At 41.0% G+C, this 26,968-nt stretch overlaps 1 protein-coding gene across 4 annotated transcripts in view; it reads right to left on the bottom strand.

The window, feature by feature from the left end:
• The window catches only part of RIPOR2 (RHO family interacting cell polarization regulator 2), a 112,007-nt gene that overhangs the window by 40,690 nt on the left and 44,349 nt on the right, over nt 1–26,968 (bottom strand). For all 4 annotated transcript variants that reach the window (XM_030881263.3, XM_030881257.3, XM_060308271.2 and 1 more), the window contains exons 2-7: nt 15,951–16,077; nt 12,105–12,260; nt 11,292–11,370; nt 9,580–9,603; nt 6,700–6,753; nt 2,957–3,106 (exon numbers count right to left, since the gene is read on the bottom strand). In XM_030881263.3, coding sequence (XP_030737123.2) covers nt 2,957–3,106; nt 6,700–6,753; nt 9,580–9,603; nt 11,292–11,370; nt 12,105–12,260; nt 15,951–16,077 — 590 coding nt within the window. The remainder of the gene's footprint in view (nt 1–2,956; nt 3,107–6,699; nt 6,754–9,579; nt 9,604–11,291; nt 11,371–12,104; nt 12,261–15,950; nt 16,078–26,968) is intronic.

Genomic DNA, 26,968 nt, shown 5'->3' with positions numbered 1-26,968 from the left:
TGGGGAACAGTAAAGGCAGAGGAGCCACACCATCTATGCCTGTGGTTAGATATCTAACCACTCGCACCCTACCTCCTCAGTGTCTGAAGACCTAAACAGAGCAATTGCAGTCAGAAATCAAGAGGAAAAGTGCTGTGGCCCTTCTGCAGCATGGCCAGTTTAAGCTTTTGGTGCCACCTCTGGTGTTCTAAGCAGAAGTCCCCATCCCATCCCCCTGTGCGCGCGCACACACACACACACACACATACCCCTGCCCCCTGCCCCTCAGGGCAGCATCTGCAAGCTTCTTCCTCCATCCCAGCTAGGGGCTCGGACGCATGGCCTGGGCAGCTCAGTGAGCACAGACAGGGGCTACTTCCATTTGGATTTTGTTTGCAAAGGAATTCCGAATTGATTTGCAAGCTAGAGGTGCTGACTCTTAAATGTTGGTACCTCAAGTAGCTTAGCAAAGCTGGGGAAAACTCCTGAGGTTGAGTTCTGTGCAGCTGGAAAGTTTCGAAAACAAAGTCTCAGTTTTGTAAACCAATTTTCTTCCTCAGAGCACTGGGTGTCTCTAGGAAGGAATGCATTACGTTTCTAGAAATATATCAACGATGTTATCACGCATGTCAGGACTGCGACCAGTGTCTTTGAAAAACTTGGGGGGCAGCTAGTTTAACAGCTGAGGACATCCATGGTCAGAATTGCTTTCTGTCTCACCCAGGCAGCCACGGACGCACACTGCTGCCCTTGCAAAGGCACCCAGAACCGTCTATTCCTAAATCCTCTTTGTGATAAAATGCTGGTTTTTGTGGTTATGTGAAGATACGAATCCACTTGATGTCAGGTGAGGTAGGAAGCTGCAGAAGTCTTGGACTTCTTTCTCCTCTTGCTGAAATTACACTCTACATCTTTGAATTTGTGAGGAAATATGATGCCATGTCTTGGCGCTTGACCACCAGAGGGTATTTCTGAAACAACCGACAAAAGTTCTGGGACAGGCACCAGCTGCCACTCAGTCCTCCTACGTGTGTACTCTGAACGGCCTCCTTCATTGGCAACTGCTCTCTTGATTTCACAGATGTGTGGAAATGAGGTCTCATGAACTAGGGCTGCTTCGAAGCCAGAGATTCTTAACCTGTGCTCCATCAGCTTGGATGGGGAAAAAAGAAAGTCACATCGCTAGTCCCACTAACCTCTAACTGATATCTATTATGTCCATACATCATGAACGTAGAAAACACGCCGCAGCCGTATGACTAGTACCTGTGACTTAGACCTGATAAAAGTCACATCTATGTTCATGTTGCATCAATTGTTGCAGGTACCTTGAGAAATCATTTCTATTTTTCATTACTTTCAAATTGCAATAGTTATTGGAGCCACGGCTAAAGCTTGTAGTTTGATGAGTTAATAAAGCAGCAGCCTTGTACTGTATCACACATTTGATTTTAAAAATATCTTGACAATATTGAAATAACTGTATTTCTTTCTTTTCTTTTCTTTTTTTTTTTTTTTTTGCGGTACGCGGGCCTCTCACCGCCGCGGCCCCTCCCGTCGCGGAGCACAGGCTCTGGACAGGCAGGCCTCCCAGACCGGGGCACGAACCCATGTCCCTTGCATCGGCAGGCAGACTCCCAACCACTGCGCCACCAGGGAAGCCCGAAATAACTGTATTTCAATATAATTTGTTTCCTTTGAATTCCTATGGGTTTCATTTTATGCATTCAAAAAGCATTCTTCCAAATGGAGAGAAAGAAGCCCTGTTTTAGACCATGAAGAAAGACAAATTTGGTTCAGACAAGACGCAGGGCTGAAGGGTTACACAGGAAGCAATGCTGTGGCAAGTCATCCAAGACATCCCTCCCGTCCCAGGGCTGAGACCGGATGCTCAGCTCTGGGAATTGTCCAGCAGACCCTCATCAGGCCGATGACTTCATTCATGAAATTGGATCTTTGAACAAAGACACATGGGAGAGTGAGAAGTGCTGCTTTAATAATTCAGTCATTTCATCAAAGGCACTGGTTTCGGGTGACCCCCGGATGAGTGAAGACCTCCCTGGGTCATATGTTTGGGCCCCAGAGACAGTCAGAAAGCAGGAAAGCATGCTTCTGTTCATGGTTCTTTATCTCGCCTCCTTTAAGATAGAAGGGAAATTTCTTACAATAAAATAATCGTAGGTAGGAGGTGGGTGAACCCAATATCCAGGGCAGCCATCTTAACCACAAGGTCTGTTCAATTTGCAGGGATAAAGCTAGACTAGATTGTACACTAGAGAATTTGGAAGTGCATTTCAATGACCAATACCAGGGCATTTGTGACTTACTCATTTGCTGAAATTTTTAACATGCATTCGTAGTCTATTTGTGCAGAGACTATACACATAAAGAAGTATAAGATTTGGTCAGTGAATGGCTTCACAGTGTCTAAAATCTTGTGGATTTACACGTCCATGAACAAACCTATTACCAGGCACTATAGGAGGTGAGTGCCTGACAGGTGACGCTCACAACAGAAAGTCACATGCTCTGGAGTCCACAGAAGGCTCTAAACAAAAATACAACCAACAGGGCTCCCCTGGTGGCACAGTGGTTGAGAGTCCGCCTGCCGATGCAGGGGACACGGGTTCGTGTCCCGGTCCGGGAGGATCCCACATGTCGCGGAGCGGCTGGGCCCGTGAGCCATGGCCGCTGAGCCTGCGCATCCGGAGACTGTGCTCCGCAACGCGAGAGGCCATGACAGTGAGAGGCCCGCGTACCACACACACACAAAAAATACAACCAACAAAACCACCCAAGAGCCATTTTAAACCGCTCCACCGATGGCCTCAAGGAAACGCAAGACAGGCAAATAGTAAAACGTCTCTCTCTAAAGAGCAGAATGAGGTTGAGGGTGCCATTCCCCTGGTTCTTAGCAGGTGTCGACAATTCAGATTGGGCCAGGTGGGGTTCAGCAGCCGAGCAGGTTGGCGCATACCTCTGTGTACTCTTTGTAGCTCCGGTGGATCTCCGACAGGCTCTCCCGCGCAGCTCTGCTGGCAGGGGACGCGGCGAAGGCTTGCTTCATCTTGCTAGCGCCATCTTGGAGACGTCTTTGGATACAATAAGCTTCATAGAGTTCATCTACCTGCCGGAATCAAACAGAAACACAAGGGACATAAATATTTGTCACACTTGAAGGAAGTGACATTGGCCGTTGTTAAGTGCTTCAGGTACTTTATGTTTCTGACCTCAAAAGGAGAATCTTGTAGAAATGTCATCCTTTTAGACAGATCCATCATTTTTGTTTTAGCCACATGATCCATTTTCTATTTCAAACTGGATTTTACTCTGAGCTCTCTTTTCAAATGACACAAAATGAAAATGAACTTAACGTCGGTGGACTGCGCGAGACAAGGTTTAGATAATGAAGACAGGAGTCGTTTATATAAGGAACGAACACTGGAAGAGTGTATGCAGTTTCAAACCAATGTGAAGACGTTGCATTATACTGGGCTATTATCACTTTATTTTAAGAGAGTGTCACAAGGTGATATTCACGCATCCAGATTTAGATTTTAAAAAAAAAAGAACTCAAGGCTATTTATCTAAAATGATTTTTGTAAAGATGTGGCCCAACAAAAGAGAGAAAACAAAGGTAAGTTATTCTTAAAATTAGGGTGAAGCATGACTGTTAAAACTTAACAGACTGAACATAATAACTGTGACATTTTGGGCATGTAATTTATACCACAATTTAAAAAAGTAAACGGGAGGAATGGAAATGAACATTTCTCTGCAATACCTCTATATTTAGGCTTTTAAATAATAATATACCCATTGCAAATGGCTATTGATCATATTCATTATATAAGCCTGACAGTCACTTAATACTTCTAAGGCAGTGATTCTCAATCAATCCAAGGTGATTTTGATATTCAGGGGACATTTGGCAACATCTGGAGACATTTTTCAGTGTCACAGCTGGGATGTGTTACTAGCATCTAGTTGGTAGAGGCCACGGATGCTGCTAAACATCCTGTAACACAGAGGACAGCCCCCTACAACAAAGAATCATCCCCAAATATCGATAGTGCCTAGGCTGAGAAAACATACAGCTATATCTGACGATACTTATCTCTATAGTCTCTCGTCCTATCTTCAATTATCAACACACCAACCACAGTTAACTACAGGAATTATCAGGTAGATTAAGAAGGATATCACCAGACATTATGTTTTCTGGGAGGCAGTTATCTACCTAGGACTGCTTGAATTTTTCATTTCAGTACAAACTTTGTTCCCTCAAAAAGGAGGCTACAGTTGTAGAACCAGAAGAAGGTAGAGGTGAATATGATGGACGTCAGGGTTTAACATTCCCCTTTTGTTCTGAAGGCAAACTTCTGGCTGATCACTAAAAAGCATTACTATTACCTGTTAATAGTACAATTTTCCATAGTTGCTTTCTCTATACAGATGTCAATGATACTTAGCTTAGCATATGAATGTTAGTTAAGAGACTGAAAATGATTCTCTTGGTTAAAAGGATTCTTTGTTGCTCTTCAACAATTCACTCCACTTCACTGAGAGGAATCGTCAAAACTCTGGAAGGAACAGTCTTTCCTCTTTGGGGTTGGTGGGTTTGTCTCTGAATAATGAGGGAGGTATAAGACCCAAGGGGTTGTGGCATATCTGCTGATAAGATCCTTTGGTTGGGTGACTAGCATAGAGGGTGGTTTCCATACATTAAGACTAAGCTAAGACTCACTTGGTGAGCTTGTTAAAATGAGGATGCCCAGGCTCCACTTTGAGATGCTGATTCAGTAGGTTAGGGATGCGTGAGGAGTCTGAAATTTTAAGTAAACAGTGCAGATTGTTCTGATGCCGCAGGTCCCCTAGACACTTAGAAACACAAGAGCTGATACCTCTTCTGATGCAGGCCAGGCTGTTTCACCCATATGGCCTCCCGGGGGACTGTCCCTTCAGCCCTTCCCCCACTGTAGTCCAAAGACTGTAATCCTCTCAACAAGGAAACTGCTAACTGGACCACTGGTATAGCCCTAACAACTTAGTTTACTACTTTGCATTTAAAGAAAAGTTTACCCTTGTTTTCATTTAAATATCAATCTACCCTAGCCAAATGGAGTTAACCTTTAGAATAAAGGAACTATGTACTCACATAAGCAGAAACTGGCCCATCTGTAGGCAAGAATTTGTCTTACCTATAAGTCAGCTGTAGCTCTCATCAAAATAAACTGATTAATCAATTAAATATCATTTGTTAGGATTTGTTAGGGATCCATCCACAAGATGCTGCAGATAGAGGACTACCAACCTTTAATAACCACTAGGATTGTTATATATTACAATGATGGATACAAGATGGATAAATACTCTTACCTAATACTAATTGTTTTCTTGGTATTTTTCCAAGTAAACAGAGTAATTTCAAAGCTTGCCCGCCACATAAATATCTTCTAATGGATGTCATTGTTTGTTTATTTATTTAGGCTGCACCGGATCTTAGTTGTGGCATGCAGACTCTTAGGTGTGGTAGGAGAACTCTTAGTTGCAGCCTGCATGCAGGATCTAGTTTCCCGACCAGGGATCAAACCAGGACCCCCTGCACTGGGAGTGAGGAGTCTTACCCACTGGACCAACCAGGGAAGTCCCTGTTTTATTTACTGAGTTGAACAGAAATAGGAGCAATTTCAGATTTGCCAAGGTAATAAATATCTTTCAAAGTGGGAATGGGAATGTACAACGGCAGTAGCATATACATGTTTAGATCATCATAGACTTTTCAACTGGAAAGGATTCTTAGGATCCTCTAGATCGACTGTGTGCACCTCCAGCCTCACTGCATGGAGTGGAAAGCCAAGGTCCACACAGATGTTATAGCGCAGTGAGTACGTGGCAGAGATGGGACTAAAACCTGGGGCTTCTGACCACTAGTAGAGAGAACTGCTAAAACCTCCAGTCTCTCCACTTGGAACACAGGATGATGGGTGCAGATAAGCACAGGAATTGCCAATGGTGTGATCCAGCTGCCCTCAAAGGGACATTGTTTCTAGGTTGTACTGATACCGCCTGATAGTGTCCAGAGCAGGGTGGGGGGGGATAGTCCCACTCCACGTTAGGCTGGTGGGACCATCAGTCAACTATTTGTAGGGTTCAGGGCTGGATGTCAGGGACCCTGACAAACTGGTGTACGTAGAGGGGGGCAATGAGGATGAAAAGGAATCTGGAAACCAAGCCATGTGAAGAGTGGAAGGAACTAAGAGCTTGAGAACGATTGAGGGAGCTACATGACAGCTGTTGTTAAATACTTTAAAGGCCTTCATGAAGAAGGTTATGGGGGTACCAAGTTGTATGTGGGACCTGAATGTAGAGTTAGGCAAGTGTGAAGATTTTTGTAGGTCAGTTTGGTTTAATCTTATCTCTAACCAGACTACACCCAGACTGCATCCTCTACCAGGCACCCTGCACACTGCACAGGAAACACTTAATAAATATCTGTTGAACTGAAGCAGAGTAAACAATGTGCTAGGTAATCAGGCTCTCCATTCTTATTTTTTTTCTACAACTTTACTGCCTGTTGGAGGATTTAATTGCTAATCAGCTTAGGAGTCAATTGGATAAGAAATTCTCCATGGACTAGAGGCTATGCTCAGGCCAAAGGTGTATTGATCAGTGACTGAGAACTGAAAAACGGGCAAAGACAAGAGGAACGTCAGTTACCTTACTGATGTGAAACTCCAGGCGTCTCACGTATCTTTCAATTGTTTTAATTTGCTGGAATAAAAGAAGAAATTTGAAAAAGTACAGCCATTTACAGTTCCACTGATTAGACTTGTGTGGCTATCTTTATTATCTCATACGCAAAAGTACCAGAAGATGTTAACTATTTCCACTTTCCTCCTATCTCTGTTGCTACTTTAAAGATTCTCTAGTATCAACTTAGAAAGTATTTTTTAAAAAAATATTGAAGAAATACTCTGAAAGACGAACTTGAGTTAGCTATTGGAATCCTTATGTTTAACATTAAGAGGGGCCAACCAAATGGAATTCACTGGATTTCTGGCAGGACAGTATCATATTGGAGTATACTTAAGTTTCTTCATAATAACATTTTATCAGCTCAAATATGAACTCGCCCCCCCCATTTTAATGTCTCTGAAATGGGGTGCATTTTACAACTGCAACTGTCTGTGCACGCCCCAAGATAATCATAGTTTGTTATGTGTCATCTCTTCCATTTGAGTTATAAATATTATCACATGCGTTAAATTTAATTACCCTTTAAAATATCTGCAAACAGATTATACTATGATTCAGTATTTTTTTAACATTTTTATTGGAGTATAATTGCTTTACAATGGTGTTAGTTTCTGCTTTATAACAAAGTGAATCAGCTATACATATACATATATCCCCATATCTCCTTCCTCTTGGTGTCTCCCTCCCATCCTCCCTATCCCACCCCTCTAGGTGGTCACAAAGCACCCAGCTGATCTCCCTGTGCTACGCGGCTGCTTCCCACTAGCTATCTATTTCACACTTGGTAGTGTATATATGTCCATGCCACTCTCTCACGTTGTCCCAGCTTACCCTTCCCACTCCCCATGTCCTCAAGTCCATTCTCTACATCTGCATCTTTATTCCTGTCCTACCCCGAGGTTCTTCAGAACCTTTTTTTTTTTTTTAGATTCCATATATATGTGTTAGTATACGGTATTTGTTTTTCTCTTTCTGACTTACTTCACTCTGTATGACAGACTCTAGGTCCATCCATCTCACTACAGATAACTCAATTTCATTTCTTTTTATGGCTGAGTAATATTCCATTGTATATATGTGCCAAATCTTTATCCATTCATCTGTTGATGGACACTTCAGTTGCTTCCATGTCCTGGCTATTGTAAACAGAGCTGCAATGAACATTGTGGTACATGACTCTTTTTGAATTATGGTTTTCTCAGGGTATATGCCCAGTAGTGGGATTGCTGGGTCATATGGTAGTTCTATTTTTACTTTCTTAAGGAACCTCCATACTGTTCTCCATAGTGTCTGTATCAGTTTACATTCTCACCAACAGTGCAAGAAGGTTCCCTTTTCTCCATACCCTCTCCAGCATTTATTGTTTGTAGATTTTTTGATGATGGCCATTCTGACTGGTGTGAGGTGATACCTCATTGTACTTTTGATTTGCATTTCTCTAATGATCAGTGATGTTGAGCATCCTTTCATGTGTTTGTTGGCAATCTATATATCTTCTTTGGAGAAATGTCTATCTAGGTCTTTGGCCCATTTTTGGATTGGGTTGTTTGTTTTTTTGATATTGAGCTGCATGAGCTGCTTATAAATTTTGGAGATTAATCCTTTGTCAGTTGCTTCATTTGCAAATATTTCCCCCGATTCTGAGGGTTGTCTTTTTGTCTTGTTTATGGTTTCCTTTGCTGTGCAAAAGCTTTGAAGTTTCATTAGGTCCCATTTGTTTATTTTTGTTTTTATTTCCATTTCTCTAGGAGGTGGGTCAAAAAGGATCTTGCTGTGATTTATGTCATAGAGTGTTCTGCCTATGTTTTCCTCTAAGAGTTTTATGGTCTCTGGCCTTATATTTAGGTCTTTAATCCATTTTGAGTTTATTTTTGTGTATGGTGTTAGGGAGTGTTCTAATTTCGTTCTTTTACATGTAGCTGTCCAGTTTTCCCAGCACCACTTATTGAAGGGGCTGTCTTTTCTCCATTGTATATTCTTGCCTCCTTGATCAAAGATAAGGTGACCATATGTGCATGGGTTTATCTCTGGGCTTTCTATCCTGTTCCATTGATCTATATTTCTGTTTTTGTGCCAGTACCATACTGTCTTGATTACTGTAGCTTTGTGGTATAGCCTGAAGTCCAGAAACCTGATTCCTCCAGCTCCATTTTTCTTTCTCAGGATTGCTTTGGCTATTCGGGGTCTTCTGTGTTTCCATACAAATTGTGAAAATTTTTGTTCTAGTTCTGTGAAAAATGCCATTGGTAGTTTGATAGGGATTGCATTGAATATGATTCAGTATTAAAGGTCTCGTATGTACAGAAATGTGTGGAAAGAAACAGCATCATATATAACTTAAAAGATATATCTACATTTAAAATAGGCCTAAGAGAGTTTTGTCACTAAGTATAAAATACATATGTTAAGTGAAAAGAAAGAACTGTGTCACAGTGTAGCTGTAATCACTCTTTTTCTTAGTGGCAAATAAGATAATGATGTGTTTTCCAATCAAAGAGGTCTTCCATTTGATGAAATATGATAGTTCCCATTTAGAGAGAACACAGGTAAGGACCTTCAAACCCTTGGGAAATTCTTAAACTTAACCAGAACACTGAGAAACCCTGCAACCAGGTGACTTTTTTTTTACAAAAGTGACCTTAAACACATTATTGGGTCTGTAGATCATAGTACTTATGATCTTTCATCATCCTCATTAGATAAAAGCATGAACTTTTCTAGGATTAGAAAAATCATCATTTCTCTAGGATCTTACTGTACCTAAGCAAGGATCACTGACTTCTCCTCAAGGATGAAGGATTTTATTTCCCAGTAACTCCCCAACACAGAACAATAACTTACCTTGTCTAGGTCATACAGCACACCCTAAAATTAAAAAAAAGGAGTATCTGGATTAAAACACATCTTCCTCAAAACCGTTACTGATAAGAATCAAAGGATTGTGTCTGCATTTCTGCATTGTCAGTGAAATAATGGTTAGCCCCATAATGTCTGTTGGACTTTTTGATATTCGCTTTAAAAGAGTAAATCTGGGTTATTTTAAATAATAGTAAGAATACTTTTAAGAGCTAATATTTATTTATACTCTGTGTCTCCAGAATTCTACCCAGTCCTCTCTGCCTTCTGGGAGCCTTAAGACGTTCACTTGCTTTGGGCTCTCCTCGCTTACATAGTGAGGGACACATAAATTCACGTCCACTTAAATGTTTTTTTAAATGTTTTTAACATAAAAAGTAGCAGTGATTATATGTGTTAAAAAAAAGACTTGGGCTTCCCTGGTGGCGCAGTGGTTGAGAGTCTGCCTGCCGATGCAGCAGACACGGGTTCGTGCCCCGGTCCGGGAAGATCCCACATGCCTCAGAGCGGCTGGGCCCGTGAGCCATGGCTGCTGAGCCTGCGCGTCCAGAGCCTGTGCTCCACAACAGGAGAGGCCACAGCAGTGAGAGGCCCACGTACCGCAAAAAAAAGAAAAAAAAAGACTTGCCTTCCTGTTTAAACACATAAAAATTGGCATTTAAGAAGAGCCCTTGAGAGTGGTGAAAGCTTTTCACAAATTGTTTTTAAAGCAAGTTTATTCCTGTGTGCTCACAATATCACAGTATAATCAGTACACTAAGCCCACATCCCCCATCAGGAGGGTTTTTATGGAACATGAGGTCCTGCTGGAAGCTCCTCCATACATACACGATTGTTCTCCAAGAAGGAACATTTGTTGCCATTGAGGACTGCCAGGGACATTCAAAAGCTCTGAAGGCCACTCCACATTGAGTTCCACATAAATGGGAGCAATTTATCTTCTAATATTATTAGAATCTAAAACTTTTAACTCCTATGAAGGCTTTAACCTCTAAGCCTTTGAAAAGGATAACATCTTTAAAAAAAAAAGAAGATAACAGCTATTCATGTATATGTGTACCTCGTATACGTAGACTTTTCCTGGGCTTTCTGATGCCTTAAAACTTTAAGGCATGATATCATTTAGAACTTAACAAAATCATTAAAAATCATTAGAAACACCTCTTCAAGCAGACAAGTCCTCACAATTCATTAGAGTAAAGGAAACTTGCAAGCATCTCCAACAATACAGTGTGTAGTTGAACTGGCTCAAGGACGCCTCCGATTTCTTCTACCAATGACCTCTTGAGCCTCCTTTTCCTCTCAGGTATCACTGACCTATTACAATTTTTAAAAATTGGATATAAAGGAAAGTTCTGGGTTCCAAATGCTGTACTAACAATATGGTAGGAAAACCCCAACTTTTCATTTCCTTATATTACTTGGGAAGAGGAGTATAGGGAGTTGGCTTTTTTAAAGTATTTTTTCCTGATTACAAAGTTTGTCTGCATAAACATGCTTGGAAAATACTGGAACATACTGAGCATTAAAATAAACATCAGGAAGCACATGGCACTTTGTCCCTTGGATCTGCTTTTCTTGAACTTTCTTCCTTGTCCCCGTGTCTATCCAGTAAGAGAAGTTAGCCAAAACAAACAAACAAACAAAAAACCAAAAAACCCACTGTGTGAACACCCTAAGGATTAGATGGTACCTACCAGGCGAGAGTTTCTTCTCATATCTTTTAACTGAGCTGTCAACTTGTCCAGCTCTGTCTGGTGAACCTCCAGATACTCACTGCAAAGAAAAGAGAGAGGTGATCGTGAACTCTGTGACTGTCAAGTGGAATCTGATGCTGATGCTGACCTTTCCCTTCTAAAGGGGGGGCATTAAGAACCTGAACCTTGCTCTGCGGAGCACAGAGCTGGCAAGGAAGAGGCTCTGCATTTTCCTAAACTCTCCACATTTTGAAAGATCTAGCAGTTGAATCTGATACTATCCAGATAGTCAAAAAGGAGAATGCCTATGAGGCTGGCATAGCAGGAAAGAAAAACCAATGTGGAGGGAATGGCAAGAACTATGGAGTCAGTCCTAGATCTGGGCTCACAGAATTCTATCTAGTTCCATAGGACACTGACAGTATGCATCTCACCACATACTAGGGAAGTTTTATTCTGGACAAATCATTGCTATAATATACTCAAGAAGGTTTTAGAACACTTCTTCAGCAATCTCTAAAACAGATATGCCTGTCTACCAGTGTTTAAGTAAAATACAATATTACACAGAGTTAAATATAAACATATTACTATTTCAGGTCTCCTTCAATGTTTGGTTATGATATGGAAACCCGATCAAGTTCAGATCTTTGGGACTCATTTAAGGCTTCCTCAATTATGGTGCAATAATAAAACACCTACTACAGAAATAGACATTCTAAAATTTGTCTCATAAGACTAGCTTTTGTGACCTTCCCGAGCATTTTAGAAAGGAAAAAGGTTTCAGTGCATTATTAGGTTTGATCTTCTTACTCAAGTCCATTTTTCAAAGCCCTGTAGACCTCTTCCACCCTTTTAGGCTGAGGCTCCTTGGGAGGGCTGCTGTTTTTGTATCCTAAATTGTGCATTTTCTTCAGTTTGGCCTGAGGCTTCTTGAGAGCAGAGGGATTTTCAATGAAGGAGTTACATCTACGGAAAGAGAAAAGAAAAGCTGACATTGAGTCTTGGGCACCCAAAACGATCTGACCAAAGAAATGCCTTTTAATCACCTTGTGTTTGTGTCAGTGTCTTCTGGGGAAGGTAACATTCCCTTGTATATTAATAGATCTGAGCCATCCTTCATTTAGTTTTGTGGTGTTAGAGTTAACTGCTGAAATCTGGAAGCTGTGCAGGGCAGCAGTTACCCAGAGTCAAAGCCTGGATTCAGGTAATGTACACTCTGAGTGAAAGCATGTCACATCACTGAGACCTCACGGGAAGCCAAGAACAAACACTTCTAGGTGGAAATAATGAACAGGCAGGAGAATGTAATTCAGCTAAAAAAATATGTGCACTATGTGACATCAGGCATAAGCGTCTATTAAATTTGACTGGGATGTGCATGAATAGTTTTTAAATAAAGGGCCATAAGCATGACAAAGGGCTAATGCGGTATATAAACACATTTTATTGCACTTCAAAGATATTGTGTTTTTTCACAAATTGAAGATTTGTGGCAACTTTGTATGTCAGATGATGGTTAGCATTTTTTAGCAATAAAGTATTTAACTAAGGTATGTACAATTTTTTTTAGACATAATGCTATTGTACACTTAATAGACTATAGTGTAAACATAACCTTTATATGCACTGTGAAACCAAAAAATTTGTGTGACTTGCTTTATTATGATATTTGTTTTATTGCAGTGGCCTAGACCCAAACCTGCAGTATCTCTAAGGTATGTCTGTAGTGTTAAAGTAAAGAAAAGCACACACAGCTGGATGAATAGACTTTTTAAAAGTTTACTTATTTATTTTTTGGCTGCATCGAGAGGCTCGTGGCATCTTAGTTCCCCGATTAGGGAGCAAACTGGGGTCCCAGCAGTGAAAGCGCTGAGTCCTAACCACTGGACGGCCAAGGAATTCCCTTAAGCTTCATTTTTATGTAGTAAACTTTGTTTAGGTATAACATGAAACTCAACATCCCTATTAGTGGCAGGGAGGCAGCCTACAGTGGTAAGATGGACACCTGGTAACTTAAACCCAAACTACTGATCTGATTAGGAAGCTCAGAGGCCAGACTACTCACTGACCCAGCTATTGAGTGGAAAGCCGTGACCTCTGAGTCTGGTAGGTGTCTGCTGTGCACCTTCCAGGTTAATTCTTACTTTCCTCTGCCATTACCGTGTGCACCAAAGGGGACAATACAGGTCAAAGCACATAAGACCCCTAAGAATGTAAGATCTTTATCATGTCAGAAAAACTGAGGATGAACTTTATTCCATGTTACCTATTTCACTACCTGTGTTCTTTTTCTTGAGTTCCTCTAAGTCCTATTTTAGATGAGGGGAGATTCTAGGGAAACTGAAGACTAACATTCCCAAGCTTGTGTCTGAAAGACATCTGCTCCCCAGAGTCAGTCTGCAGAGTCGGTCTTTATCGACTACGTAACTTCATACCACAAATAATCTCCCAAATCTGGATACAATGGAATGTGCTTCAAAAAGGGGTGCGGGGTGATTTCAAACTCTATTATGAAGCTATAGTAATTAAAACAGTATGGTATTGGCATAAAAACAGACACATAGATCAATAAATAGAGAGCCCAGAAATAAACCCACTCATATATGGTCAGTTAATTTACGACAAAGGAGCCAATAATATGCAATGGGGAGAAGACAGTCTCTTCAATAAATGGTGCTGGAGAAACTGGACAGTTACATGCAAAAGAATAAAACTAGACCCTCTCTTACACCATATAAAAAAATTAACTCAAAATGGATTAAAGACTTGTATGTAAGACTTGAAACCATAAAACTCCTAAAAGAAAACATAGGTAGTATACTCCTTGACATGGGACTTGGCTATGATTTTTTTGAATATGATACTGAAAGCAAAAGCAACAAGAGCAAAATTATACAAGTAAGACTACAGCAAACTAAAAAATAAAAAGCTTCTGCAAAGCAAAGGAAACCATCAACAAAATAAAAAGGCAACCTGCTAAATAGGAGGAAATATTTGCAAATCATATCTGATAAGGAGTTAATATCCAAAATATATAAAGAACTCATACAACTCAATAGCAAAAACCGAACAACCCAGTTAAAAAATGGGCAGAAGATCTGAACAGACACATATCCAAAGAAGACATACAAATGGCCGAGGGGTACGTGAAAAGATGCTCAACAGCATTAATCATCACGGAAGTGCAAATCAAAACCACAATGGGATATCACCTCACCCCTGTTAGAATGGCTATTATCAAAAAGACAAGAAATAACATGTGTTGACAGGTACGTGGAGAAAAGGCAACCTTTGTGCACTGTTGCTTGGAATGTAAATTGGTGCAGCCCCTATGGAAGACAGTATAGAAGTTCTTCAAAAAATTAAAAATAGAACTACCATATGAGCTGGCAATTCCACTTCTGAGTATTTAACCAAAGACAATGAAAACATGAACTCAAAAAGTTTTCTGCACCCCCATGTTCATTGTAGCACTATCTACCAAGGCCAAGATTTATGGAAACAAGCTAATGTCCAATGAATGGATGAATGCATAAAGAAATTGTGATACATATATATATGGCTGAATAATATTCATTATATATATATAGGAATATTACTCAGCCATAAAAAAGAATGAAATCTTGCCATTTGTGACAACATGGAAAGACCTCGAGGGCATCACACTTAAGTGAAGTAAGTCAGACAAAGACAAATACTGTACAATCTCTCATACATGGAATCTAAAAGAAAAACAACAAAAAACCAAACTCATAGATATTGGTGACTGTCAGAGGCAGGGAGTGTGGGCAGGATAGAAGAAATGGGTGAAGGAGGTCAAAAGGCAAAAAAAAAAGGTAGCAATTCAAATGAGGGGGAAAGGGCTTCCCTGGTGGCACAGTGGTTGAGAGTCCGCCTGCCGATGCGGGGGACACAGGTTCGTGCCCCGGTCCAGGAAGATCCCACATGCCACGGAGCGGTTGGGCCCGTGAGCCATGGCCGCTGAGCCTGCGCGTCCGGAGCCTGTGCTCCGCAATGGGAGAGGCCACAACGGTGAGAGGCCCGCGTACCGCAAAAACAAACAAACAAACAACAAAAAAAAAATTAGGGGGAAAAAGACTACAATATATGGTGTTACAATGGATATATATAAAAAGCCTTTATTGTTCTGTAAGAAAATATGTAAATATCCACCCCCAAAATAGGCAATGGATGTGAATGCACTGGTTATTCCCAAAATAAATACAAAAGACAAGTAAACTTATGAAAGCACATTTAACCTCGTTAGGGATGACATAAAAGACTGGAAAAGATTTTTAGAAAATGCTCAGTATCAACAGATGTGTGGATAAAGGTAAATCTGCTGTTACTGGTTAGAGGATAAATGGGTTCAAACATCTGGAGGCACTCTGGCAACAGGCATCAACAGAGCTGAAAGAAATGGGGTGGGGGTGGGGAGAGCTATACATATGTATTGCTAGCTTGTTCTAAATCTTCTTTGAAGGAGGAATTCTAAATGATAGAAATTTGGGGAACATTACATCTTTTTCATGAAAGAGATGAAAATAACACAGGTGTGTGTTGTGACAAGGCCACATGCACACGGACCCTCTTCAGAGCACCAAGGCTCACATCCCTCGCAAGCTGCGTCCCAGCAGAGAAGCACACACAACTTGCCTGGATCGCCTCTCCTGAAGGCCACTGAACCCCGCAAAGGACTGGCTCCTGATAATCCCATTAGGCCCTCCAGGCGAGAAGGACTGGGATCCTACCAACATGATTTCTGGGAGTCTGGCTGGCAGTCCTATAAGACAACAGAAAGATTAAGGCAAATTACAGGCAGGTTCAAACAGAAGACACGCGAAGCTTGTCAACGGTAATAGGAGGTGACATGAGGAAAGGTGAGTCATGAGGCCATTAGATGCTTGTAAGACTTCTTGCCTCCGACATGTTCTTTTTAAGCGGAAGGGTTCAGCTCTCAGGTGGACCTGAAGAAACACATGAAGATGTAAATAAATGTAAATTACACACCATTATCAGTTACTTTAGGGTTCCTTCAGGGATTATTTTTTTTAAACAAGGTTCAACCATACCCTCAAAATACGCAAAAACTTTGGAATGTTTCCCTCCATTTAGGACAACAATAGCAACAGCAAAAGGAAACAAATAGGCCAAGTCAAGTTTCAGATAGGTTCTGCGTGACATTCAAAACACAGTCCAGTCTTAGGGTGGAATTCTACACTTAGAAGTCACAAGGCTAAAAACACTAGGTTTCTTGAGAGATGAACTTACTTAAACTTGTTCTCCCTTTTTCTACCCTTAAGTATATTTTGAAAGATAAGATCGTGCCGCTCTTGTGGCAGTGATAAAAAAGAAGAGCACAGAGAACGCTCACAGAAGTAGTGATAATCTAGGTTATGATAAGAACACAAGAGAAGAGGCAAGAAAGGTAAAGGGGAAAATACAGCAGAAGGCACACACCCTATTTCAGTCGCTAGTTCACCTTTTATAAAGACTCATCACCACTGACCAAGACACGTTGTCAAAACACAACTTCAGCTGGACAGAAGCCCAAGGTTAGTTCCCCCAAAGGACTGCCCTAGAACAGTTAGGTAATTCTATTCCCTTTAGATCAGGAAGAGTCAAAGCACATACCATTGTCTTAGCAGGTAACCTCAGTCCAGAGAGGGGGACAGGCTAGCAGGAGAAAGGGGACACAGCCGCGGTCCAGACTAAAGACTTCCAAAGTGGGCAGCCACTAATAGCATCAATAGTTGCCCTTTAAAAACCCAGCAAACAGGGCTTACCTGGTGGCGCAGTGGTTGAGAGTCCGCCTGCTGATGCAGGGGACACGGGTTCGTGCCCCGGTCCGGGAAGATCCCACATGCTGCGGAGCGGCTGGGCCCGTGAGCCATGGCCGCTGAGCCTGCGCGTCCGGAGCCTGTGCTCCGCAACGGGAGAGGCCACAACAGTGAGAGGCCCGCATACCACAAACAAACAAACAAACAAAAAAACCCCAGCAAACAAGCAAGCAAGCAAGCAAAGCTAAAAAACAGCAGCAAAACACTCTTGTGTCCATCTAGATGGAATGGAAAAGCCAACATCACTGGGCCCTACTCAAAGCTATTTGAAGCAACTCAGCCAAGGGAGGGGGTTTGAGTGAGTTACTTCCCCAGAGAGAGAACAAACAGCCCCCTTCCCCATGAGGCTGCAGGTTGCTAAATCCCCTCCTCCCCACCCACCCCGGGAGAAAGCAGCTCTGAGGAAGCACGCATGCATTCTTGCTGACTCACTTGGCAAGAGGCTTTGCAATGAGCAACAGGTTGCTCTTTGATCTGGGTAGGACAGGCATCCCACCCAGTCCAGCTAGGGATGGAGACAGGGAGGCTTAAGTTTTCGAACATTCTCTAGAATTTTAAAAGTAATGACGTAGAAGTATGCATGTGCAATAAAATTAATATCTAGTGCACGAATGGCAGGACAAAATGTGGTGCAAATAAGACTCTTTCTGGTTACTTCCCCCCACCCCCAAGTTTCAAAAATAACCATGATTCACATAAATCCTTAATGAGGTTCTCTTAAGTGTTCTTTGTTGCTTACTAAGCAGTCTGTCTAGTTCTCGTTAAAAACACCTTCTTAGGTTCATAAAGCACGCCTGTGCTATCTTTGTATCACATGCAAACGTAGTAAATATCAAGAAAACGTAATAAATATCAAGAAAAAGATCCAGAAAATTTAATCAATATCAGGAAAACATGTTCTTTCTGTGCCCAATAATTTTATAACCTAAAACCCACCTCAAAGTCTCCATGTGGCAAATTTAATTAGTATTGTATCTCATTTTGTAAATTATTGTTCAACAGGTCTGTTGCATCATGGCGTTCTTTGGTCACAGGGAAAAGACTTAAAGTATTTGAACTATTTTAACTGCGCTATTGTCTTGTACTTCCTAGAGATTATGCTTTTAAACCAAAAAGATTTTTTTCTCTTATCCACTGGATCAGTAGTTTCACATACTCCCAGGCATTCTGACTTAACTAGTATGGACCTGTGTATTGGGATTTTGAAAAGGACCCCAGATGGTTCTGATGCTCAGCCTACAAAAGAAAAAAAGGATGATGCTGAATTGGTTGAAAATGTTCAAACTTCAGTTACAATCATCTGCTACAATTTCTCAAATGTCCAACTTTTAAAAAGTCTTAAATAAGCCTCTCTTTACAAAGTTTAAACGTTAAATGAATTAAACATTAGAACTGGATAGTGAAATAATTTTCCTTCTTCCCCTTTTTCAGTAATAGGTAAGAAAGCTTCTTGAGAACAAAACAAATGTTTGCCCTGGATTCTGAGTTTGTAAATTGCTTCGGGATGGATAAAATCCTCAGACGCTTTTCATTACATTTACGTGTTGAATGGATGCCGCTGGGAACAGGAAGGGAGGTAAGTGGTTTTGCCTGTCTGGTCTTAGAAATGGTCATTATCTATCGGAAAAGAATTCGACTGATAGCTGGCTTAGGCTGAGATCTCTATCCTGCCGTCAATTCCCCTAGAGGCTGGCTCACTGCCTAAGGAGAGTCATAAAATAAGTCTGAGGGCCTCTGCACAAGGTCAGGCTCTTGGAGAAAAGGAGTAGGTTGGGAGAGGGGAGAGCAGGTGGGTTGAAGGATAAGAGTATGCAAAGCACCTCCCCGCCCACACCCCTAACTCTGAAGTAGGGATGACAGTTCTTTTTTCTTTTTTTTTTTTTTTTTTTGCGGTACGCGGGCCTCTCACTGTTGTGGCCTCTCCCGTTGCGGAGCACAGGCTCCGGACACGCAGGCTCAGCGGCCATGGCTCACGGGCCCAGCCGCTCCGTGGCATGTGGGATCTTCCCGGACCGGGGCACGAACCCATGTCCCCTGCATCGGCAGGCGGACTCCCAACCACTGCGCCACCAGGGAAGCCCAGGGGTGACAGTTCTTTGCTACTACTCTTCCGATGGCCTCAGCCATTCCCCAGTGGCTAGTTATCCTGCAACTCTGTTATCATCTTCTTGACAACACCACTCCCACCTCTTGGAGCCCTAAGTCTTCAAGCTGCTCCCTGGCTTCCTAGAATCCCACAGACCTGCTTTCTTCCAGCAAAACTACCCTTAAAGCTACATTACTCATTTTCAGGCTTTAAGGACTTCAAACTGGTTCCTTGTCATTTGCATTTTAGTAGCAGATGCTTCTTTGAACCTTTACCTAAAGAAAGGACTGAAGTAGAACAGCAGTATCACTGCTGGTAGGGGTATAAAGTGGTACCGAAAGTTTGGAAGACAACTAGGTAGTATCTACTATTTAAAATGTAAAACATACTTATCCTTTAATATGTCACATCTACTCTTTGCTATCTCCTGTGGAGAAATACTCAAGTTCACAAAAAGTTATATACAGGGATGTTCACGACAGTTAATGTAATAGCGGAAAAACGGAAATGATGTAAATGTTAATCATTACAGGAATGGTTAATACACTATGGCATAACCATAGCAGTTAAAAACAATATGCCCACATAGAAAGATCCACCCCCCCCCGACCCGCCAAGCTGAGGACAAATTGCAGAACAAAATAGAGTATGATACCAGGAATGTTGAGAACAAAATATAAAATTATGTACATGAATAGAAAAGTTCTGAAAGTATACACAGTCTATGAAGAGGTGGGATTGAGTAGTAGTCAGAAACATTTTAATTTTTTCTATATTGTTTGAGTTTTTATAAAGGAAATGGATTTATGTATGATTGATATGATGCAAAATTCTCTTTTGAAACTGCAGACATTTGGAGTTGTCTAGAGTTGGGACTGGAGAGGAGAGAAAGCTCAGATACAAGAACATATAAGATAGCTTTAACGGGTAACGGCTATATTTATATAGTTTATATTTTTAAGTCCTGAAGAGGAGAAATATAATTTCTGAGAAATAATGTATTAGGTTTCATAAATTCTGATTACAGTAGAATAATTCAGATTCCCCAGTGAAGTTCCCATTATGAGCTCTGAGCTATGTACCAACTTCTTTATTTTGATCTGAAGCATTTTTAGAGATGGTACTGTACTCCTGGTAGGACGCACTATACCCAATACGTATTGTCAAGGTTCACCAAATACCATATCTAATAAGCACGAAATTCCACATAAAAAACCACAAGTCCCTCTTTGGCTGCTGCTACTTGAAACTCCTGGCGCTTTGAAAAATGTTTCCAGTCCCTAAGTTACTGACTTCTCACCTGGTCTTTCCAAAAATGCCAGCAGAACTAACATTCATTTTTGCACATTAAATCCCAGAAAGGTCTCAAATCTTAGGCAAACGATAAAGCTGCTGTGCTTTGCCCCTTACTTTGTTTTGTCCCAGGAGGCCCAGGCTGTTACACCGGGTGGCCACCCATGCCCTGCCTTTCCCACAATCCCTGGAAAGATGGAATCTTTCTGGAAAGAATCCCCAGCACCTTGACTAAGAGTTGAACAAACCCTACCATTCTGAGCCGAGTCTCTTAGCACAGAAGCCAGAAAGTCACAGTTGTTTCTCTTCTCGACTCTTCATACAGTGAAAACCGCTGCCTTCTCCCTGGCTATGCAGTGCTAAGATCCACCTGAACACATACCGGAGTCTTTTGAAATTAAAATGAGTATAGGATTTCATGTGTTCTGATATGACACGGTGATACAAGTACACCGGGCCTTGGTGGGTACCACAAGCCACCAGCCGACCGGAAGTTCCTAGTTTGTTTGAATTAGAAGGTAGCTTATCAGATCAGCAGGCAGTTTGGTAACAGCACTGAGCGTGGCTGGAGATGGCAGGGTCTGGGGAGGGGGCTGAGGCAGATAAAGAAACATCAAGGGTCAAGAGGTCCCCCTTCATCCCACCAGGTCTCATGCTTGTTTAGATCAGAAATAAAAGGGACAATATGAGTGCAGTTCAGAGCGGGGAAATAGCCAGTGACCTGGAGAACACAGAGATAACCTGATTCTTAAGAATAAACGAATGAATATGATAGAAGTCAACCTTGGAAGGTTGCTTGGAAGACAGGCAATGAAGGGCATTCGTCACACAGCAGGGCTACGCACCAGACCCTAAAATGCAGCTCCTGATGGTGCTACCAGTAGAAGTAGTAAAAATGGAAGAAAAATGCTTTGAAAGTTCAGTCTAGGTGACAGTTCCATTTCCCATTACATTTTTATTAACTGGTATTCTGACTTAAACTTTCTTGTAAATTTGATTAGCCTGAGTTAGCAAGCTTCTCTACCCAAATGTGAACAATTCCTCTCGGGGAACCCCAAGGTTAGGTAAGACAGGCCAACCTCTTTTCATCACTTCTTGGGCATGAATCTCCAAACTGACGAGTTCACAGTAGAAGTGTTAGAGGCATTGATTAACTGATATGGTAACTGGACAAAGCAACCGGTCAGCTAGAAGGAATGTTAATATTGATCGTTAGAGTTAAATATACTAAGACTCATGAAAGCAAATAGGAATCATTAGGTTATTTTTAGTTTTTCCAAGCATAAAAGCACTCTGCTGTATTAGGAAAATACAGAGAAGTAGAAAGAAGTCAGGGCAGGGAGGGGGAGGGAAGAACCATATTGTTTTCTAGCACCCATCGATACACCAGCAGAATTTTGGTGCATGTAATTTTCTTCAACTCTTCCCTTTCCACATAAAACATAAGAATTTTGAGCACAATGCATGTTAAATTTTGTATCCTGCTTTTTCTATCATATTCTTTTTCTAAAAAACTAATTAATTAATTAATTATTTTTTGGCTGCGTTGGGTCTTTGTTGCTGTGCGTGGGCTTTCTCTACCTGTCGAGAGCAGGGGCTACTCTTCGCTGCGGTGCATGGGCTTCTCACTGCAGTGGCTTCCCTTGTTGCAGAACACGGGCTCTAGGCGTGTGTGCTTCAGTAGTTGCGGCACACAGGCTCAGTAGTTGTGGCACATGGGCTTAGTTTCTCCGTGGCATGTGGGATCTTTCCGGACCAGGGATTGAACCCATGTCCCCTGCATTGGCAGGCAGATTTTTAACCATTGCGCCACCAGGGAAGTCCCTATCATATTCTTTTTTTAGAGGTACGTCGAGGGGTTTATAAATTAACTTTTTTCTTCAACCACCTTTAAGGGTGTACTTAGGTCTACCCCACATTCCATGTGCTACCTTGGATAATAAAAGGGAACCCATACAGTCTATATTATATATGCCTTTTATTTCTGATTTTAAGATATGGTCAAAAGCAAAGTGGACCTTGCCAGGATGACACTCGGGCCTCTCTATGGGAGACAGGGGAGCAGATTAGCATTTGTACATGCTGGAGTTGCAGGACATCAAACATTATGAAATTTAAAAAACAACAACACAACAGCTGACATCACTGTCTTAATCCTGGAAGAGCAAGGTTTTTATGGTGTTTTCCTTTTTTTCATTTAACCAAATTCTCTAACATAGAACCCAAACAGGTAATTCTGGAAGACCCCCACTATGGACAGAAAATATAACAGACATCTGTGATTTCTGAATGAAGTGAGTAAGGACATCTCAGTTCTCACCAAAGCATTTGTCGTGGAGCGGAAATGTTGACTTAGAAATCAACAATTGCATAGCTACAAAGCTACGCCATCTCCACGTTAGACTGAGAGCAACCCTCTGAGATAAGTCAATGGTCAGTTGGCAGGTTGCTGGAGTGACAATGCTGGCAAAAGTAGACAATTCTACAGTCAACCCCAGTGTTGGCCTGGTGCCAGGGATGGGAGCGGGCAAAGGACCATGAGAGAACTTTTGGGGGTGGGGCTGGAAGTGTTCTAAAACTGTGTTGTGGTGACTGTCGCACAACTGTATACATTTACTAAAACTCAAACTGTACACTTAAGATGAATTAATTTTATGTGATATATGAGGTTTACATCAATAGAGCTGTCGGAAAATCACTATCAATTTCCAGAAAATGTCATCATTCCTTCTGCAAGACGAAGTGCCAAGGAATCAGGACCTGAAAAGGAAAAGCTCGATCCACAAGCCACCACCTGAGAGTTGAATATTTTCGTGATTTGATCCTTTTCCCCATCAGCACCACATAAGATGCAGCACACTGGCCCCACTGCACTTTCTGAGTCATTTCTTCCTGCCTGCTTTGTGTGCCTCCGCTCTCCTCTCCTAACCGTGCTGTCCTGTTTATGCACCTCCACATCTTGGTCAAGGGCAGAAGTATAATTCAGTTGTCTGAAAGAGGCACGTGGGGCAGATGTAGATAGCCTGCTATGCTAAATGATTATTTAAGATGAATCCTAAAAATAGGCGTCTGCTTATTATATGGATGCAAGGTACCTATTACAGAACAGTTGACTAATCTTAAAAAAAGTGGATATATTTAAGTCACGGGCTTTTTTTTTTTTTGGAGTGTACTGCCTTAAAATAAATCGGGCAAGGCTAATATTTGCCTTCAGTTGTCAGCTTTGTTTGCTAACCAAACAATAAATACATGCATGAGATATTACATTGATTGACTGAGACAAGTGATGTGAACGCATGAAAAAACTTACAGAGCAACATAGACTCACTCCTCAGTGACAGATGGAAGAACCAAGCTCAGGTGTTCTTACTGGCCTCTCGGGCACATACTAAACTTGCTGAAGCTCAAATTTGGTATCTAGAGAACGAGAGTAGTAATTCCTCCCCATTTTAATAGACAAGCATTGTAAGGTTCAACTGAGATCAAAGCATCATTCGATCTTACAATCGTGAGGTTACTTGGACATCTTCTAACCTGACTTCTCACCAACCCTATAGACGGTAAGACTTCTGCTTAAAAACATACAGAAAATGAGGAAGTGCTTTATACAAAGTAAGGTGCTTGAGAAATACAAAGATTGCGATAACGAAGACTGAGGTTCAACTAACGCGGAAGAAAAGGAACGCATTTTCAGAATCTCTGGAAACTGATATCAATGGTTTTCTTTCCATATTTTCTAAGACACCTCAATCAACACAATTATTAAGTACATATTATCGGCTCATCACTGGCAGGATGCTATGTGTTGCCCAAGATCTAAAGAGAACCAAAGACTGATCTCTGCTATAAAGTTTTAATAATTTAATGGGAGAAGAAAATATGACTGTACATAAAGAAGTTAGGAGATCATGTCTGATGTAAGAAATATGTAGGAAATAACACACAGTGAAATTTTAAGTGATGTCTATTTCTCAGTGCTCCAAGGAAAGCAGTAGAGCTGAGATGATTAGAATGTGGACTCCCAAGTCAGACAAATCTGGGCTCCATTTGGGGGCTACAGTTTACAGCTGTTTGAACTTATGCAGGTTACTTAACCTCTCTGAATCCCAGTTTCCTCATTTGTATAAAAGGACTAACACTTCAGAGGATTTTTGAGGTACAAATGAGTTAGTATACTCAATAGCTGGTGTGTGGTAAGTGCTTAATAAAATTTAAAATAACAGAGTTCTCTCAATGGAGAGGCAGATGAATGAGACAGGTACAGCCAGGAAGTTTCATAGAGAAGATAAAACGCTGGCTACATCCGGAAGAATGGATGTGATCTGAACAGGTGAAATCAAGGGAAGCCGGAAACTAGCATCTTTGTGAACATAGCAATTTTTAGATAATTAAAAAGCAGAACTACTTTAAATACTGACTGATAAAAACTAAAACCATGGGTACTTTGGAAGCCCAGTTCAAAAACCAATTACGGTTTTGTTTTTGTTTTTTTGAAATAATTGGAAGCTTACAGAAAAGTTACAAGAAAAGAACAAAAAGCTCTCATACATCTTTCATCCAGATTCACCATTTGCTGAAATCTGTCACGTTTTACTCTGTCGTCTCCCCCCATACACACATACCCATTACTACTTCCTCAATCATTTGAGAGCAACTTGCATATACATATTCATATATATATTTGCTCCTCCCCGTTGAGCAATCTGCAGATACGATGCGTCCATGTGTATATCCTAAAGACGTGGTCATCACTTGCAGTACAATTATCAACATCAGGAAATTTAACATCACTATGATACTATAACCTAATGTACAGACATTATTCAAATTTTACAAATGGTCCCAATGATGTTTGGTATACTGTCCCTCCACCCCCACCCCCATGCTAGGAGCCAATCCAGGATCATGCGCTGCCTGTCTTGAAATGTGCCTTTAGTCTCCTTTAATCTGTGATGGTTCCTTGTCCTTTCTTTGTCTTTTGTGACTTGGACATTTTCACAGAGTACAGACCAGGTGTTCTATAGAACGTTCCTTAGTTTGGGTCTGTCTGATGTTGTCTCATAATTAGGCTTAGGCTATGTAACTTTGGGGAGTGACATCACGTAAGTGATATTGCTGTCCTTCTGAAGGTACTGCATTCGAAGGCACGAGGAATCACTTGGTCCTATTACTAGTGATGTTAACTTTGATTACTTGGTTCAGGTGTTGCTGGACAGTTTCTCTCCTGGAAAGTTTCTATTTTTGCCTTTGCAACCGGTAAGTGGTTAGTAAGGAGGTACTTTGGGGCTATGCAAATATCTTGTTTCTTTAACCCAGAAGTTTTAGCATCCGTTGATAATTTTTGCCCAAATCAATTATTATGATGATGGTGGCAAAATGATACTCTTTGAACTCAATCATTGTTTTCTGCTGTAAGAGATTTCTTGAATCCTTTTATTTGTTTTTATTTATTTTCAGGACTGTCAGCATGGATTCATGGATCCTTATTTTATTCAATGGGTTTGATCCATGACTATCATTTGATGCAAAAGCCAACTGTTTCTTGAAGCATTTTCTGAGCATATCAACCAGCACAACCAGAGGGATCTTGCCTTGTGAACCACAAAACATCCAACTATTTTTTGTTGTTGCACTTCTATTTTATCTATTTTTTGTTTTCAAAGCTTGGTTTTTATTTTATTTTATTTTTTGATCTTTTAAAATAAATTTTTATTGTAGTATAGTTATTTACAATGCTGTGTTAGTTTCTGCTATACGACAAAGTGAATCAGTTATACATATACATATATCCACTCTTTTTTAGATTCTTTTCCCATACAGGTCATTACAGAGTATTGAATAGAGTTCCCTGCGCTATACAGTAGGTTCTTATTAGTTATCTATTTTATATATAGTAGTGTTTACATGTCAATCCCAATCTCCCAATTCATCCCTCCCCCCTTTCCCTCTTGGTAACTATAAGTCTGTTTTCTACATCTGTAACTCTATTTCTGACAAAACTTCCAATTATTAATGGGAATTAACATACTCAGGGGCTCAGTGTATTATAATTATCTCCCTGAATGTTTCGTCTCTTTAATAAGCTACAAACTTCTTGAGTGTAGGTACCACCTGTCTGCACCAACTTCTTTCATGCTCAATACAGGGTAGAATAGAAAAGCATTGTCTCTGGAGCCAGGCTAACCCCAGGGTTCACCCAAGTTCTCTCTGAGCTCCAATTTTTCTTGTCAATAAAGTGAGTACAATAAGACCTAAGTCACCAATGTTATTGCAAGGAGAAAATGAGAAAACATATGTAAAAATCTTAGTGTGGAGTAATGGTCTTTTCTACTAACTAGAATGTGCCCTTTGAAGATATATCTGGCTTTTATCCATCAAATAGAATGCACTAATTATAAAAGCATACATACTTTACAGGTGAAGAGATATACAGAAATAAAGTAATTTGACATTAC

Source organism: Globicephala melas, chromosome 11, assembly GCF_963455315.2.
Source record: "Globicephala melas chromosome 11, mGloMel1.2, whole genome shotgun sequence".
NCBI lineage: Eukaryota > Metazoa > Chordata > Mammalia > Artiodactyla > Delphinidae > Globicephala > Globicephala melas.
The sequence above is the reverse complement of the archived record's forward strand: the minus strand, read 5'-3'. Positions and strand labels throughout refer to the sequence as shown.